Source organism: Cornus florida, unplaced genomic scaffold (genome assembly GCF_030987335.1).
Source record: "Cornus florida cultivar Cherokee Brave unplaced genomic scaffold, ASM3098733v1 CherokeeBrave_3.0.0_Hap2_Chr01, whole genome shotgun sequence".
NCBI lineage: Eukaryota > Viridiplantae > Streptophyta > Magnoliopsida > Cornales > Cornaceae > Cornus > Cornus florida.
In genome coordinates this window covers 118324521-118340245 of record NW_026775571.1, presented here as the reverse complement: position 1 = coordinate 118340245, position 15725 = coordinate 118324521, and the positions used below count along the sequence as shown (strand labels likewise).

Here is a 15725-nt window from a genome sequence, read left to right as displayed (position 1 = left end):
GCATGACCGACCTCTATGAATTAGGGATGGCAACGGGGGCTGGTTTGGGTACCCCATTCTCGCCCAAAACCGATTATGGGGAATCCTCCCACCCCATCCCCGTTTAAGTTTTCCCGCCCCGTTTAAACCCTCACTTAAAATTTTCTCCTACTTTTTTAATTTTTTATTTTGATCAATACACTCTCACCTGAATTATTCCACTATAATAGAACCCCAAATTGATGCATAGCTGAAACTAATCTTTCAAGAAAGGATGAAGAGTGAAAACAAAATATTTAAGATTCCATTATTATAGTATTACATATATACATACAAGAAATTGATATAATTAGCAACCTAAACAGGGTGGGGCACCCTTCCACGGCCCCCACCCCGAGCCCATGCGGGTTTTCTCCCCTCAAACCAATCCTCGTTCAAATTACATAAACAGCCCCCAAAATCGGTTTAAACAGGGCGAGACGAGGGCTAGTACCCGCCTCCCGTAGGGTGTCTTGCCACCCTGTCTTTGCCCCGTTTATATTTTTGTATCCGTTTAAAAATATACAACAATACAACCAACATAGAAAGCATTATCAAGTGTAGTTTAATATAAAATTCAAACTACAAATATAATCATAGCAACCATACACATTAATTTAATTTTTAGAAGAAAAAAAGTACACACTAATCCTAAGTGGGGCGGGACCCACCCCACCCCGCAACAGAGCGATTTTTCCCATAAAACCCGTCTCCGTCCAAATTCCTTAAACATTCCCTAAAACCGGTCTAAACGAAGGGGCTGCGGGGTAAATTGGCAGCCATAATTTTATAGGAGAATCCAGGTAAGAGAGATATAGCCTCTCCCCAGAAGAAAATTTCCCAAACACAACCTCCCCACGTAGGATTGTCACCAAGAGATCCCAAATCCAACACGTTAGGCTTGACTGTATCTCAACATTTCAAAGTTCAAAAACATTGATCCTTGACCTATCACTCTTAAAATATTAAGACCAAAAGAGACCCATACCCAACCACCCCCTATATATTGATATCACTCCATGCATATTCATTCATTCTCGGAATTCAACAATTATTCCTAACACCAGTCAACATTTCTTATGGCCAAGTTCCTTCTTTTTTGCGTTATACTAACTGAGACATCCATCTTTATGGCAAAGGCCACCTATGACTGCGACCGGTGCTGGGACAGAGGTGCTGAGAATGATGGATGCACCTGTTCCAAGTCCGGTACCTGATGTTAGACGGATAGGAAGACATCATTCTTCTGGCGAGGACGCGGCTGGTGGAGATGTGATCCTTGCAGGATTTGCAACAGCTATGGTGGCTGCCATTTTATGTTACATTCGAGTCACAAGGAGGCAAGATTCTGATACCTGAGATTTAGAAGTTCCTTTTGTTTTTCTATATCTGTTTCCAACTAGAGGGAGGTTATAATATGATCGATCATACTAATTAGAAATTATAAAACACGTTAGTTATTGTTATCTCAAGCTTTGTTCATTGTTGGTTTTCTTGGCTTACATTTCCTTTACTTACGTTATACCACTGCATATTTGTACATTGATCCGGTCATCTTTATCAACGTTTTAATGGAGAACAAACATACTTTCTCTCCTTTTCAATCAAAGTTTCATAGGAGTATTGACAGTACGTATCTGGTTCTTGAGAAAGTATACAATAGAGTATTACCTAGACAACTCTATCAATTTGGAAACGAGTTGTTTTCAAGAAAGAACGTGAATATGCATTGGTTGGGGATACCAGTACCACATTGTAAATATTGTATACTTTCTCCTGGTGTTACTGATTCCATTACCTACTCTTAATAAACTTATAAATTAAGAGATCTACATATACTCTCGGATTTTACAATTACTCATCTTCTTCTCAGTGGTACTGACATGAAGTTGCCCAAATTGTTAAAAAAAAAAAAAAAAAAAAAATTCGTGATAATTCTACTAAGGGCTTCCTGTAACAACTGAATTTTGAGTAATCATCTAAAGCCTCTAATAAATTCTTAAAACTTCTTTATATTCATTCCAGTAAAGATATATAAACATGTGGATTGCATCATATGGAAGTTATGCAAAGGACACTGCCAACAAGCTTTTAGCAAATCAACCAAGGAGAGAGAGAGAGGTAACAGCCTAGGACAGTTGTGCAGCTAAAACTGGATTCCTCACCTTAAACCACACACACTAGTACTAATCTCCATCCTTCAATCACAATCCTCTAACTGAACTATTTGGAACCAACTCTGAAGGTCGTAGAGCAATGTCATGTCATGTCATGGCACACATGGATTCACACACCTTTGTCTGCTAAAAGTTAAAAAAACATAACAAACCTCTGGACCCAGTTGTGGTGCTATTCAGAAAGTTACTATACTATAATGTCATATATATTTATATATCCGGTAATGACATACATATATACAAGTGGATCACCCTATACAACCAAACTTTTTTAGTCCAAACATACTATAGTCTTTGATTTAGAATTCAAATAATGCTCTGTTTTTATCCTACTATTAATATAATCATCGCCGCCAATACCCTTACTTACAAACTTGGGAATTGTTGTTTCAAGATACAAACATGCAGAGCATCGACACCCAATAATTTTACCACTTGACGAATTTAGAAATAGCCAAACACAGGAGAATGAGGTAAAAAATTATATAAAGGACTATCATGTTATAGACTGTTGTGACATATATAAAAAATAAAAAACCCTAAGATTATGATCTTATTTATAACTATGCAGATTTCTTGTTCCACACTGAAAATTAGAGGTGCACAAAATATAGATTCAGTTTTGCATCTTTACTCAAAATGAAGAGGATGTAAAACACAACGAAGCTAATACAGAATACCCTTTGCTTAACACATGACCCGAGAATCTATCACCAGTCCTATTTTTATGTTTCCTAATTTTCTCAAAGACGTAATTAGATGCAGTAAAATCCTTTTTACAGAATACCCTTTACTTAACACATGACCCGAGAATCTATGACCAGTCCTATTTTTTTGTTTCCTAATTTTCTCAAAGATGTAATTAGATGCAGTAAAATCCTTTTTTACTTAAATTATGTGAAGGCATGCATAGGTGTTCATTCTAATTACCACAGTAAATGGGAATGGTACTTAAAAGATTGCCAAAATTTCTCATCCATTCCAAAAATTACGCCAGTTCCATTTTGTTTTTTTACAATCCTAGCAGCATCTATCAACCTCATTCCACATTTTCTTTTCAACAAGAAAGAAAAGAATAAAAGCAAACGCAAATTAAAATGATTACACGTCATATTATTAGAAAAAAGGATTTAACTTTTATCTCTCAACTTCAAATCCCAACTCCTTCCTTCCTTCCTTCTCCAATAATTCGCCTGCATTCATTCAACATCAACATTAGTAGTTATATTTCCAACCCAAACCCCATGTTTGGTTGCTGGGAAAATGTAGCAAAAGGAAAAGAAAATCCTTGTTTGGTTGCTGGGAAAATTAAAATTGAATTGATATATATATATATATACCTTGAGGATGACAAACGGGAGGGTCTTCAAAGAGAGAAAGAGAGAGCTGTTTATGGGCAAGACCGATGTCAAACAATATGAGACCTGAAGACGGATCGTAGACTATGATGTCCTTCACTGGTAACCACAGAAACAGCTCTTCCTGAGAGAGACCCTCAACACCAATGAGTCCACCATAACTCAGATTGGCTCTGACCACACTGTCAAAGAACACTCTGGTCTCGAATTTGGCCATACAGGGCTGGTCCAAGTAGACTTGGAGGTGACCATCTTGGTCAAGATCGTATGACTTCACGTTGTTTGGGAAGAGTCCTGCAGGCAAGCCTTTGCTTCTGAGAAGGTCGTGGATGGAATCGCAGTTAGAGAGAGAAAGAAGAGAGAGATGATATATAAATAGTATATATATCACCATTCTGGGATCACTACTGTGATGAGCGGCCATGGTTTTGTTTCTGAGTTCAATATTGAAACAGGAGATTCAAACAGGGGTTTAGTTTATGGTGTGAAAAAGCTCAGAGGTCCATTAAGGACCGACTACTAAAGAAGGGGTTGGCATAGCTCATTTTACCAAACTAGCCTTGCTTGATGTCATTAATTACTATACTTTTTTGAGATATCATATATATATATATATATATATATATATATATATTAATTGGCAAGAAATTTATACACACCGGTCACACACCTATTTTGTTCTTTTGAAAATTTGTATTTTCACTATTCACTTTGGAAGGTAGAGAAAAAATATCACAGAACCACAAATCCCTTCATGACTCACCACCAATGTTAACGTATTAATTTTTTATCAATCATCATTTTACTTCCAAATAAATGTTTATTCAACCTTTTACTTAGATGGACCATATAATAATTTTTGCTTTTCAAATTAAAATTTAACATCAATGGTGCATCCATGCTCTCCACACACATTTTTAAAAAAATAACAATACTTAAGTTCACTGGTGAGGAACTACACCTTACTCATCATTGACGTGAACCAATAATAAATTGACACATTTTATTTTAATTATTAAATCATAAATGGTAATGAAATAGTGTGAAATTATCATCTCTCATTTGGTAAGTGATATCTACCCATCAAATTAAATTCTAGTAATTAAAGACGACATGTCTATTTATTATTGATTCACATTAATAATAAGTATGGTCTAAATTTTCATTAATAAAAACTTAAGTATTATTCTTTAAAAAATAATTTTTTCGAATGTCCTCATCTAAATTGATTTTTTAAATGGGAAGTCATTATGATTTTTGAAGTGAAAATACATGAATGAGCGTGATTATCTAGTGTTGATAAGGGTACTTGGGTCCAATAAAGGGTAAAGTTAGAAATTTAAAATTTAACCAGAAATTGGACAAATGGCTTAAGATTAGAGCGTTGGTTGTGCATGAGAACAGGAGAATCGTGTCAGAAGAATCATCACGAGAACAAAGTTAGAGGACGAAGAAGAAACTGCTGGTCTTCACGGGCCATCAGTGACGGAAATTACGAGGTTTATTGCTTTTTATATATCTTCCCTTTCTTCTTTTCTTTTAAATCTTTTTGGGTTGGATTGTTATTAAGAGCCCGTTTAGAATTACTCTTACAATAAAAAAAATATTTTTATCAATAGAATTGTCAAAAATTACCACCGATAAAAAAAAATGTTAAAGTTTTTGTTGTAACACATTATAATAAAAACTAATCACAATTAAATTATTTTTTAATTTATTTGGTAATAATTTTTTTTAAATATTTTTTGAGTAGTGATACATACATTGAACACTTTCAGTAAATTGTCTAACCGAATAATTTTTAATTAGCTATTTATATTAAATACAACTAAGTGGATGACTCCACTTTCTTATTTGTTACATAATTGACTACTTAAAAGAGTAAGTCTAGCAATTCACTACAATTATTCGATACAAGTATCATTTTCCTTAAAAGAGTAAGTCTAACAATTCATTCAACTATTCCATTCAAGAATCATTTCCCAAACTTTTATTACTCATTTTACAATAATATTCTTTAATATGATGTTACCATATTTGATAATAACTACTTTATTAAGGAATGAATATAATTGTGGTTATAAAAATAAAATATACAAAATTGTCTAATAAAAAATAAGTTACCTAAAATATCCAACCTTTTAAGTTTTATAAAATTTATTTCTAATACCTTACTGGCTTACTCAACTGAATTTAATAATCATTAAAAATACTTATAATAGTTACCAAACACATCTAAATGTAATTTTCTAAATAAAAACATTTTAAAAATGAGTGCAAGACATAGCCATAAACGAACCTATCTAACATAAATATCAATGAAGTAAGAGATATCATCGAATAATGTAGTTGGTATGATCTATTATTGTTCAAGTGAGAGGAGAGAGGTTGGAGTTACACAGTGGACATTTTGTATGTGTGTACCAAAAATTAGCTTAAATAAATATAAAAAATAAAAATATAGAGTTGTGACACTTCAATGGTCTATTGGTCATTTTATGAGAAAGCAAGGGTCTTACTTAATAGGGGCTAAAATATCCCTTAAAATGCGGGCATTACGATACTAAATAAGACAAAAGACCAATTAAATTAACTAAATAAATATATTAATAAATTAACAAAAAATATAGTTTTATAATTTATATTCAATTTTGTAAACAACCACTTTATTAATCTTTATGACTTTTTAGGATACTCTAATGATTCCTCTCGTACATGTATGATTGGAATGTCTTGTGCTTGTCTTAAACCATGACCTACCCGTCTACTCCCTTTTCTCTGTTCTTAAAACGTGAACCATACAAGTGCTATAATTTTAATATATAAGTATATTTTCTTTAATTTAAAATTTCATATGATCAATTTAAGTTTGGGACCAACCACATTATATAGTTTCAATATAGAGGTCATATCAAACAGAGAATGATCAAGCTTATATCGGCATTATATGGCTCTGCTATATATTATGATTTAACACGAGTTATTCTTGTTATGGACGGGGAAGTCAAAAATTAAATTCAAGTGGGGCACAATGTATAAAAAAAAAAAATCAAATAAGTATGATAATAAATATAGATTCTTCAAATTAAAAGATAAAAAATAAAATAAAAAAAATTATTCCAAATAATATGTCAATCAACGAGAAAGATAAATAGTTATCAAAAATTTTAAAAATGAAAGAAAAGTAAGAGAATTTTGAAAGGCAAAAAAATTAGACTTTGATTCAAAAACAAAAATTTGACTTTTTTTTAAGGAAATAAAACGAATTTAAAGAGTAACAAAGAGAAGAAATACAAAATATAAGAGATAATTTTAGAAAATAAAAATTTTATGAGGGCATTATATGAATTTGTTTGCATATACATAAAAAAATACATTAGTTTAGTATATATATTATAGTAAGCGGGGCCAGGTCAGGGAGCTGGCGCCACCCCTTGTTATGGATGTAAATACGATACCAACATGATAATACGATAAATTTAAAAATTAAGATATGAATATATCAAGTTACGAACCAACAGACCAGTGGTCTAACGCATGTGTGTGTGTAAGTACCAACTATATATCAAGTTACGATAAAAAATAAATACGTTTTTATATATAAAAAATATGTTGATTATTCATCAATTTCTGTAATATTATAAATTTAAATGTAATCATTAATATAATATAAGAGTTCGATTCGCAATACATAAAACAAGTATTTCTAGTCATTATTTAATAAAATTTGAGTTTTTCTTAACACTAATACTATGTTATTATTGTTGAAAGAGTTACATGCTAATGTTCAAAACTTGTTAAAAATATATTTTAAAATAATTGAGAAATATTGAATGTACCCTCGAAATATCTAAAAAGTATCGGATACGTGTTAAAAATTAAATATATAGTTTAAAATTATGAATACATTTAAAAAAATTTAGCACGTATTCGAGTAGTATCGATATCTGACATATATTCAATATGAGTATGTCGTCTCCGTAAAAACATGCATACTTTCTAATTTATGCTGTATTACATCTATAGGTCTAGAATTTCAACCGAATGCTGAACTTGTCACATGGCAATCTTGAAATGCAACGTAAAGCCACTCACACAAGTCTCCCTATGTTGCATCTTATGACTAAGAATTATTTGGGCGAACATTTTGATTGAAGTGCTGGGTTAAATAATCAGTTTTCTTCCGACATTGGTCACGGACATCAATTAACTTGCATGCTGTTGCCAAAACAACATTTAACATATATGATGATCAGGAAGATATGGCAATGGAATTAGTACAATTTAAATGCATTTAATTAAACCACCTCACTGTACCCCTTTTGAAATTTGAGGAAAAAGAAAATGATTAATCATGATTCTGTCACCCCAAATAATGGAGGTTGTTTTTATGTATCACGGCAGAGGCATTACCAGATTTGCTGGACTCCACTAAAGATTTAGTACTCGTAATATAGAAAATTATCATGGAAAATTAAAAATCTAACATGTTTTTTCATGGATAATAAAAATGATGATATATAATTAATTTTAAGGAAAAAGAGAGAGTATGACATGGTCATACCTGTTCGGGGGAGTTGGACCCCTATCAACTAAGCAACGACAATACCCGAAAAGGTATGGCAAAGTATGGGGTTGATTTGGAAAACATCAACACATCTGTTCGCCCTCATTTCCTGACCCAATCCAACCTTGGGCTTTTATCAATTTACTCGTCTTGGGCCCTAAAGAGAACACGTTGTTGAACTATGACACTTACAGTGATTTTAAATTAAAAAAAAAAATGATAATAATATATTTTTGCACAAAAAAGTCCATTATCTTTTTATCTGCACTTAAAAAAAAATTCTCTCACAAGTCACCTTTTTTTTCTTTCTTTTTTAAAATAAGAAAATAACCCAATTGTCTCAAAAGTATTATCACATACTCGCAATCCATAATTGTTTAAAAAATATTCTTACACTATACTTGACTAATTTTTTCATTGTATCTTTTTATAATAAAGCAAAAAATGTTATAACGTATAAATATTTTTGTGAACTTAGACGTAAGTGTCATTGGGCTTGTTTTATTTATATTTTAGAAGCCCAACTAAAAAATGTATACCACCTAGCTTAGTTGTATGGGTCTGTATTCTGAAGTCCAAACCTTCTCCAAGATCGAAAGGTTTTTTTTCTTTTTCTTTTTTCTTCCTTGGAATGGTAAAAGCAAATATATCCTTTATTTGCTCAAGCCCCGGTTCAAACTTTTTATTTTTTTAGTTTCAGATTTCATAGAGTACCCTATAATCCATCACCGACACATACAATTCCCATTCCACGTGTACGGGGAAGTTACTTAACAAGTAGTTGAAATATTTTTGGAAGTAATTAAAAAGATAGAAGTAAATAATAATTTATTAGTATCTAGTTCTCAAATGTAGCCAACCTATACCCGATACCCTTGTTTTCTTCTTTGCAATAATTTAGTAACACTGAAATCTCAACAGATCTTCTAAACATGAATTACGTAGAAAGATTGGAGATTATATATAATAGGTTTGTATTAAGAAAGTGATACTTGTTATTTTTAAGAGAGTACTTACAAGATTAGGTGTCTTTCGTATCACCTAAACTATCAAATCCAGATGGAAAAAATGAAGCAATACGTCCTCACTCATATATTAGTCTCCTCAGATTAATAATTTAATGGTGAAAGTGTGCCAACTGCTCTAACAAAAACGATCGACCTTTTTTATTTTGTTTGGAAAACCTAACCGAATCTGAAGTCAACAAATCTTGTTTATTTTGAAAATTACACATAAAATACGGATAAAGAAACACCGTGATCGAATAAATAAACCCTTTATTTATTGTTTTATGGGTCACCATTAGTATTAAATTTCTATAGAGTTTTGGAGCTATTAAACATGTTTGCAGTTATGAAATAATATAAATTACTGCAAAACCAAAGGACTTCTAGCTAAGTATGATCATCTATTTAAAACGTTATGCATAATATATATATATATATATATATATATATATATATATATATTAATTAAATCAATCATTTTAGTAGAACTGAGAAGTTGAGATTCAAGTCGCATGCACAGTAGATGCGCGTGTGAGAGTATGTTTATATGTGATCTCAAATATAAATAAATACGTAAATAAATCAACTTCATATTTCTCTCATTTCATCAAGGCTCCAAGAGTGTACATATATATATATATATTAATCCAGATGAAGAGTTTACATGGCGATACAATCACTTTTTAGGTTTATTCCACTAATCAGAACATAATAGGGAATCAACAAGCTAAAAATCCAAACACGACGGTCCATTTAGATCTGCCAACGAAAAGACACTAATCTTTTGATTGGAAAATATTAGTTAGTGTCAGTTGCAAACTCAACCCTATGAATTGCATATTGCTGACAGTGATGTACCCATTACCCAATGTGGTTGCTATGCTGATATATATATATATATATAAAAGATCTAAGATTTAAATAACTATACATAAAACTTGTTAAAATATAATTCAAAATCACACACCCTGCAACATAATCTCACAATAGTTTCATTCTTTTTGTCAGAGCAGTTTAACCTTGTGAGTTTTTTTGGAGTTTAGCACTTAGTGGTAAGCATCATTGACTTATATAGAATTATGACTTAATATAGCGACGTCATAATCATGATTATCTTATAGCTTAATTACCCCATATATAGTATTATATACACTAATGTTTATGATTTTCTTGAATACATAATATGATTTGCATTTGTTTGTATTATCATATGGGGTAAGTTGCTTAACCATAACAACTCTGTCTGTGTGTGTTTTGATCTTAGAAAAGGTTAAAAAGATAGAGAAGCATGTGTGGACAATACAAGTTTTTGAGTATAAAGACTTGTTTGGTTAGCAATAATGATAGCAAAGAAAAGAAACAAAGAGAGTAGTAGGTCCAACCCATCTCTCAACTCCATCATACCAACATGGAACCTAAAACATCACCACATTGGGTATAACTCGCTTCAGTCTATGGCTTTTCAAAGTCGTTTAATCTATTAGACTACAATTGACCCATCAAAAAAGTTGTTCCTTTGTGATGTAACCAATGTGTCATGGTCATGGCATAGGTCGAATCACATGGATTAAATTCGAGTGCTGGGAATTTAAATATCAATTAATGGTATATATATTAACTTACCTTATTCATTTCCGAATAAAGCTAGATGAAATTGTTTGACTATATCATTTAAGAGAATTTAGGGATAATTAAGTCCCAAATTTAAGGTGAACAACATAACAAGTGACAAGCAATGACCTAATTTCCAATCCGCGTCCTAAAATTTATGTTAGACTTTTATGAAATGTGGGACCCTTTTATGACTAAACGAATGCATAATTAATCAAAATGGGTCAATTGTCAATGTCAACCTCACATGGAGAAGACTAGTTTGGTGATATTTCATGAAGTCCACAAATCAATGGATTCATGACTTGTCATTATTTAAGAAAATACGAAAAATCGATTACACAATTTCAACTTAGAAAAGTCAATCAAATGAGAGAAGGTCACAGAAGGGAACAAATCAACAAACCCTAATTTCAGAAGAGTCATATTTGGCTTAATATGTGTGAGAGAGAGAGAGTAGGTGAGGATTAGGCGGATCTAAAGAAATACCTTATGACAGTGATATGATCTTATACAATATACATACAATATTAAAAAAACTCTCAAACCAGTATCTATGAGTTTAGGACGGCGAAAAAAAGAAAGTTTAACCCTTTAATTTTTCTTTTAATCATTCTTTGATTGAGCGTGCGATATCCACACATCAATAGTGTATTATATATAGCGTGCATCACCTACCATTTATTCATCTTCTCATTAAAATAACAGAATCATAACTCTCTCTCTCTCTCTCTACATTTTATTTTATCTTATTTTTTAAAACAAACCGTAATCATGATGACACTCATGTGATTTTGTACCATTGGCCATGGGTTTAGAATTCACAACTTAATTCAATGGCTATGGACACAAGCCTCCGGCTGACGCTGAGAGCACTCTCTCATCATAGGCTGACTCTTAATTCGTTGAAATATTTGTTAATAACAATCCTAAATATTTTAGCAAGTTGAACATGGATCTCAGGTGCTAACGACTCCTACTTAAACATGAAATCATTTAAAATTAGTTTTAACAAATAAAATCGATTGTCCATATAAATTCTGAATAGACAAATAAAATTGTTTGGTGCAATTGTAGAAGTAGAGATGAACAAAATTAAGATAAATTATTTTGTTTAAAATAAAAAAGCAGATGAGTTTAAAATCTTCTCCCTCTAACCACACCGTGTAAGCAAAAATATGAGTAGCATGCCCTCTGACTACCTTCGGGTCAGACTATTAGACCGCGCAAAAGCCTGATGTGATACTTGATGATTTACTGAGTATGACTCAGATACCATTTATAATGGGTTACACTTGTCATTTGATTCAAAAATTTAAACTATTGGACAAAAACCTCTAACAATAGACCATTTTAGTTGAAATTTTCCGCGTGAACATGTATTTAAATGGGGAAGAAAGAAAGAGAAGAAGTACTAATTCTGATGAACCATCTCTATGGAAGTTGTAAGAGCTTATGCCCTCACTGTAGCATTTTTCATTGAATAATATAGTTGAACCATTATTATACAAAACATGTAACTATTTATAGATATGTTGGTTCTCTGTATAATTATTATGTTTTATATATATCTTGTAAATGGGCGGCTCCTATGGTTCATGTTTTATTGAGTTTTGTGTTGACTAAACGTAAAATAACAGGAGCACGTTTCATTCACAAAACACATGGACCATACCACAAGCAGACTTCCAACAGACTTCCAACCCAGCCCATGTCCACTCACTCCTTGGCCCTGCTTGCTGTCTTTCTCATTCCCAATTCTTTATTAATTTCTACTCTTTATTTTATTTTATTTTATTTTTATTCTTCAATATACATATATATATATATATATCATAATATTATATCATTTTTCTGGGCCCAGTCCAGTACCATTCCCTCCTTTACTAGCACATGACCCTTTGTACATTGTATCGTGTTATGTATCTAATTTGTCGCCGTATACACCTCAAGATTCCCTCATGATGACATCACGAGTGTGTGTATACACACTTGTATCTATGCATATAGTAGTAGTAGTAATTATCGGGCATGCCTCAAATTATTGCATATAAAATTCGGCTCAAGAGTTTCCCACGAGGTGTCAATCCACAAAATTGAATAAAACTAAGCATGCAAGGACCTCAAACTTAATAATACAACACTAAACTCTAATTAGTTTCCAATAACATTGTTGTTTATGTTGCCTAAATTGTTATTGTTACGTTTTTATTATTTTAATTTGATTATATGTCATACGTATATAATTACATGCACGTACATTAGTTGATATAGTTATAATGGAGTTAATTTCAGTATATTAATTAATCATATTCCTATTTATGTAGTTAGTTGCTTAGTTTTAAGTTGATCCAAGTGTACGTAAACTATACTTATAGCTAGATACAACATAATACAGCAACAAATAAGCCTCATGATCATATATAATAATGATATCGTGTTAAAATTAACTCTAATTATGGTTGCCTAAAACATAACATTATGAAAATGCAAGTGAGTTAAGAGACAAAGGACCCTTTGAGTATGCGCATGCAGGCGAATATTGTTTGCGTGGGAGGGTTGTATTATTATAATTAATTGTCTTTCATTAGTACGTAACACCATTCATAAGCAACTCCCATCTTTAATTAGTGTGACTAGAGGACCAAATTGTAATTTCACTAAAAAGAGAAAATTCCATAACCATGAGAAGACAAGTAGAAAATCCAAGGAGTAGTAGATGGGTGTCATTTAATTCCCTTTTGCATCATAGAGAAAGAAAGTGATATGCAAATGGTGTCTTGTTCTCTCTCTTGTGTTGCAGGTCAAACCTTCATTCTCTCTCTCTAGCTCTAAACATTGTCTGGCTCTCTTCTAAACTAGTATAATCTTATTCTAGTTCACTCGCTGCCTTTACTTTATTATCCGATTCGATCCATACAAAATTGGAAGTTAAAATGTTTGTTCATCCACACATAATTTAAGTTTTTACAAAATTGTAATTTCAATTATTAACTTACTATTTAGGGGGTATTCCAGTCATATGTATAACAACAATGTGTATAGCCACCACAGGCTCCAGAGAAATTTTATAGCAATCATATATAACAATCATCGCCGTGACATGCTATACTTCAGAAAACAAAATTAATGTAAGAGTTCAAAAAATCATAAATTAAGAACAAAAAAGAGGAAAATATATGACTCAATATGGCGCAATAAAATATAAATTATATATATATATATATATATATATATATCAAAAGATACTCCTCTATCCAAAAAAAAATGTCATACTTTCATTTTTGGTTCGTCCCAAAATAATTGTCATATCTCTTTTTTAAATAATATTTTTTACATATTTTCATATATGTCTTGGAGTTTAAGATTTCAAACTTAAAAGGATAAATTAGTAAACTTTCGAAAATATAAGGCATGTTTCATATGTCTTCTTAAAAATTCAGAATTTCCAAAAGCGACGTCTAAATCGGGATAGAGAGTAAAAAATAAGCATCGCGGTGTATATATATATATATATATATATAATAAAATAGAGGCGACATATATATATATATATATATATATATATATAAAAATAGAGAGGTGGTCACAATCGGGACTTTGACTCCTCCTACAAGGCCCCAGTTGTCGCGTCACGCGCGCTTGCAATGTGGACCAATTGACTCGTATGGAGGTCTTCACACTCTGCGAAAAACGCAACGCAGTTGCACTCCGCCCACTTAGCCACAGCTGTACACAGTCACACTCATGTAGAAATTTTCTTGATCATTGTTTTGGTTCTATAGTTAATTTGATAGTCTCCCACTGTGTTGCATAACTTTTAATTACCTTTATATATATATATACATATATATATATATATTGATTTCTTGATTATATTTTAAAAAAAAATTTGTTGAGTTTCATAGCTGACCGTGAGATTAAGATTGTTATGGTCAAATGAGGTTAAGTAAAGTTAGTCACTTTCATTGCATTTTCAAGGAAAATGCAAGTCCTACTAGGACTGACCTAACAACGCGGCATGAAAATCTTGTACGCGCTTTTATATCAGTTTCACAGCGTTTAGGCAGGGTATAGGCAGGGTATTGAGGTGGCTGACGCAGCGCCCATGTTATTAAAGATCATATACATACACAAATGATATTTGTGTTCCAACAAATCTATGTTGATATTTATCTTAGCTTATAAAATATTTAAACTATATAAATTAACTAGGGTGAACGTTCACACCCTAACTCGTTTAGGAGGCTTTTGGAAGAAAGGTGAAACTTGAGCCGCTGTGGCGTGGGGACGGGAGAGATCCCCACATCACCCAACCTCATTTATGCTACGAAATTGTTATAATATCCTTGCACTTTATTAAATATACTGTATTAAAATACTTTTTAATAACTTTAAGCCTAATTCTATCCTTGCCTCATTTTTGTTTCATTGAATTTCATGAGCTATGAATGTTTTATGTGGTTTGTTTGGTACAACTGTTATGTACGGATATTTATTTGTTTATAAAGATTACATTAAAGTATATGCTTTGCTACATAAGCAAAAACATACAAACACCCGTATATATACATATATATATATATATATATATATGTGTGTGTGTATACATGTACACATATATGCATTCAAAAACCAAAAGAGTGTGCCGGTGGAATTGGATGGAGTTAAAAATAGGTCTAAATGATGGCAAAGTTAGGAAAGGAGGAGAAATTATTAGATCATTTTAGTCCATTAATATTTAGTAGATCAATTCAATTAAGACTCCCGATTAAAAAAATAATCCTAATATATTAATATATTTCAAAAAAATCTCAACAATTGTCTTAAATGAAATTAGTCCTATTTAAGAGTATCTAACAATTTGTCATAAAAAAATAAAATAAATAAAAATAAATAAATAAACTTTAAGCTGTGGATGTTGTCCCACCATACAAGGAGTGGTGGGCTCACCTTTTGTAGTACCAACAGTACCACTGCAATGTAA

General features: G+C 31.7%; 1 protein-coding gene across 1 annotated transcript; it reads right to left on the bottom strand.

The window, feature by feature from the left end:
• Positions 1 to 3170: 3170 nt before the first annotated feature.
• LOC132270204 (uncharacterized) lies at positions 3171 to 4030 on the bottom strand. The gene is made up of 2 exons (XM_059771420.1): positions 3536 to 4030; positions 3171 to 3388 (listed from the first exon to the last, which is right to left on the bottom strand). The coding sequence occupies exons 1-2, from the start codon at positions 3975 to 3977 to the stop codon at positions 3333 to 3335; spliced, it is 498 nt and encodes a 165-aa protein (XP_059627403.1). The 5' UTR covers positions 3978 to 4030; the 3' UTR covers positions 3171 to 3332.
• Between the last annotated feature and the right edge of the window lie 11695 nt (positions 4031 to 15725).

Bases quoted from the DNA above. Each gene is read 5' to 3' on its own strand.
- LOC132270204 (XM_059771420.1), bottom strand. From the start codon at position 3,977: ATGGCCGCTCATCACAGTAGTGATCCCAGAATGGTGATATATATACTA. The intron at 3,389-3,535 runs GTATATATATAT...GAATGAATGCAG, and splicing joins TCCCGTTTGTCATCCTCAAG to GCGAATTATTGGAGAAGGAA.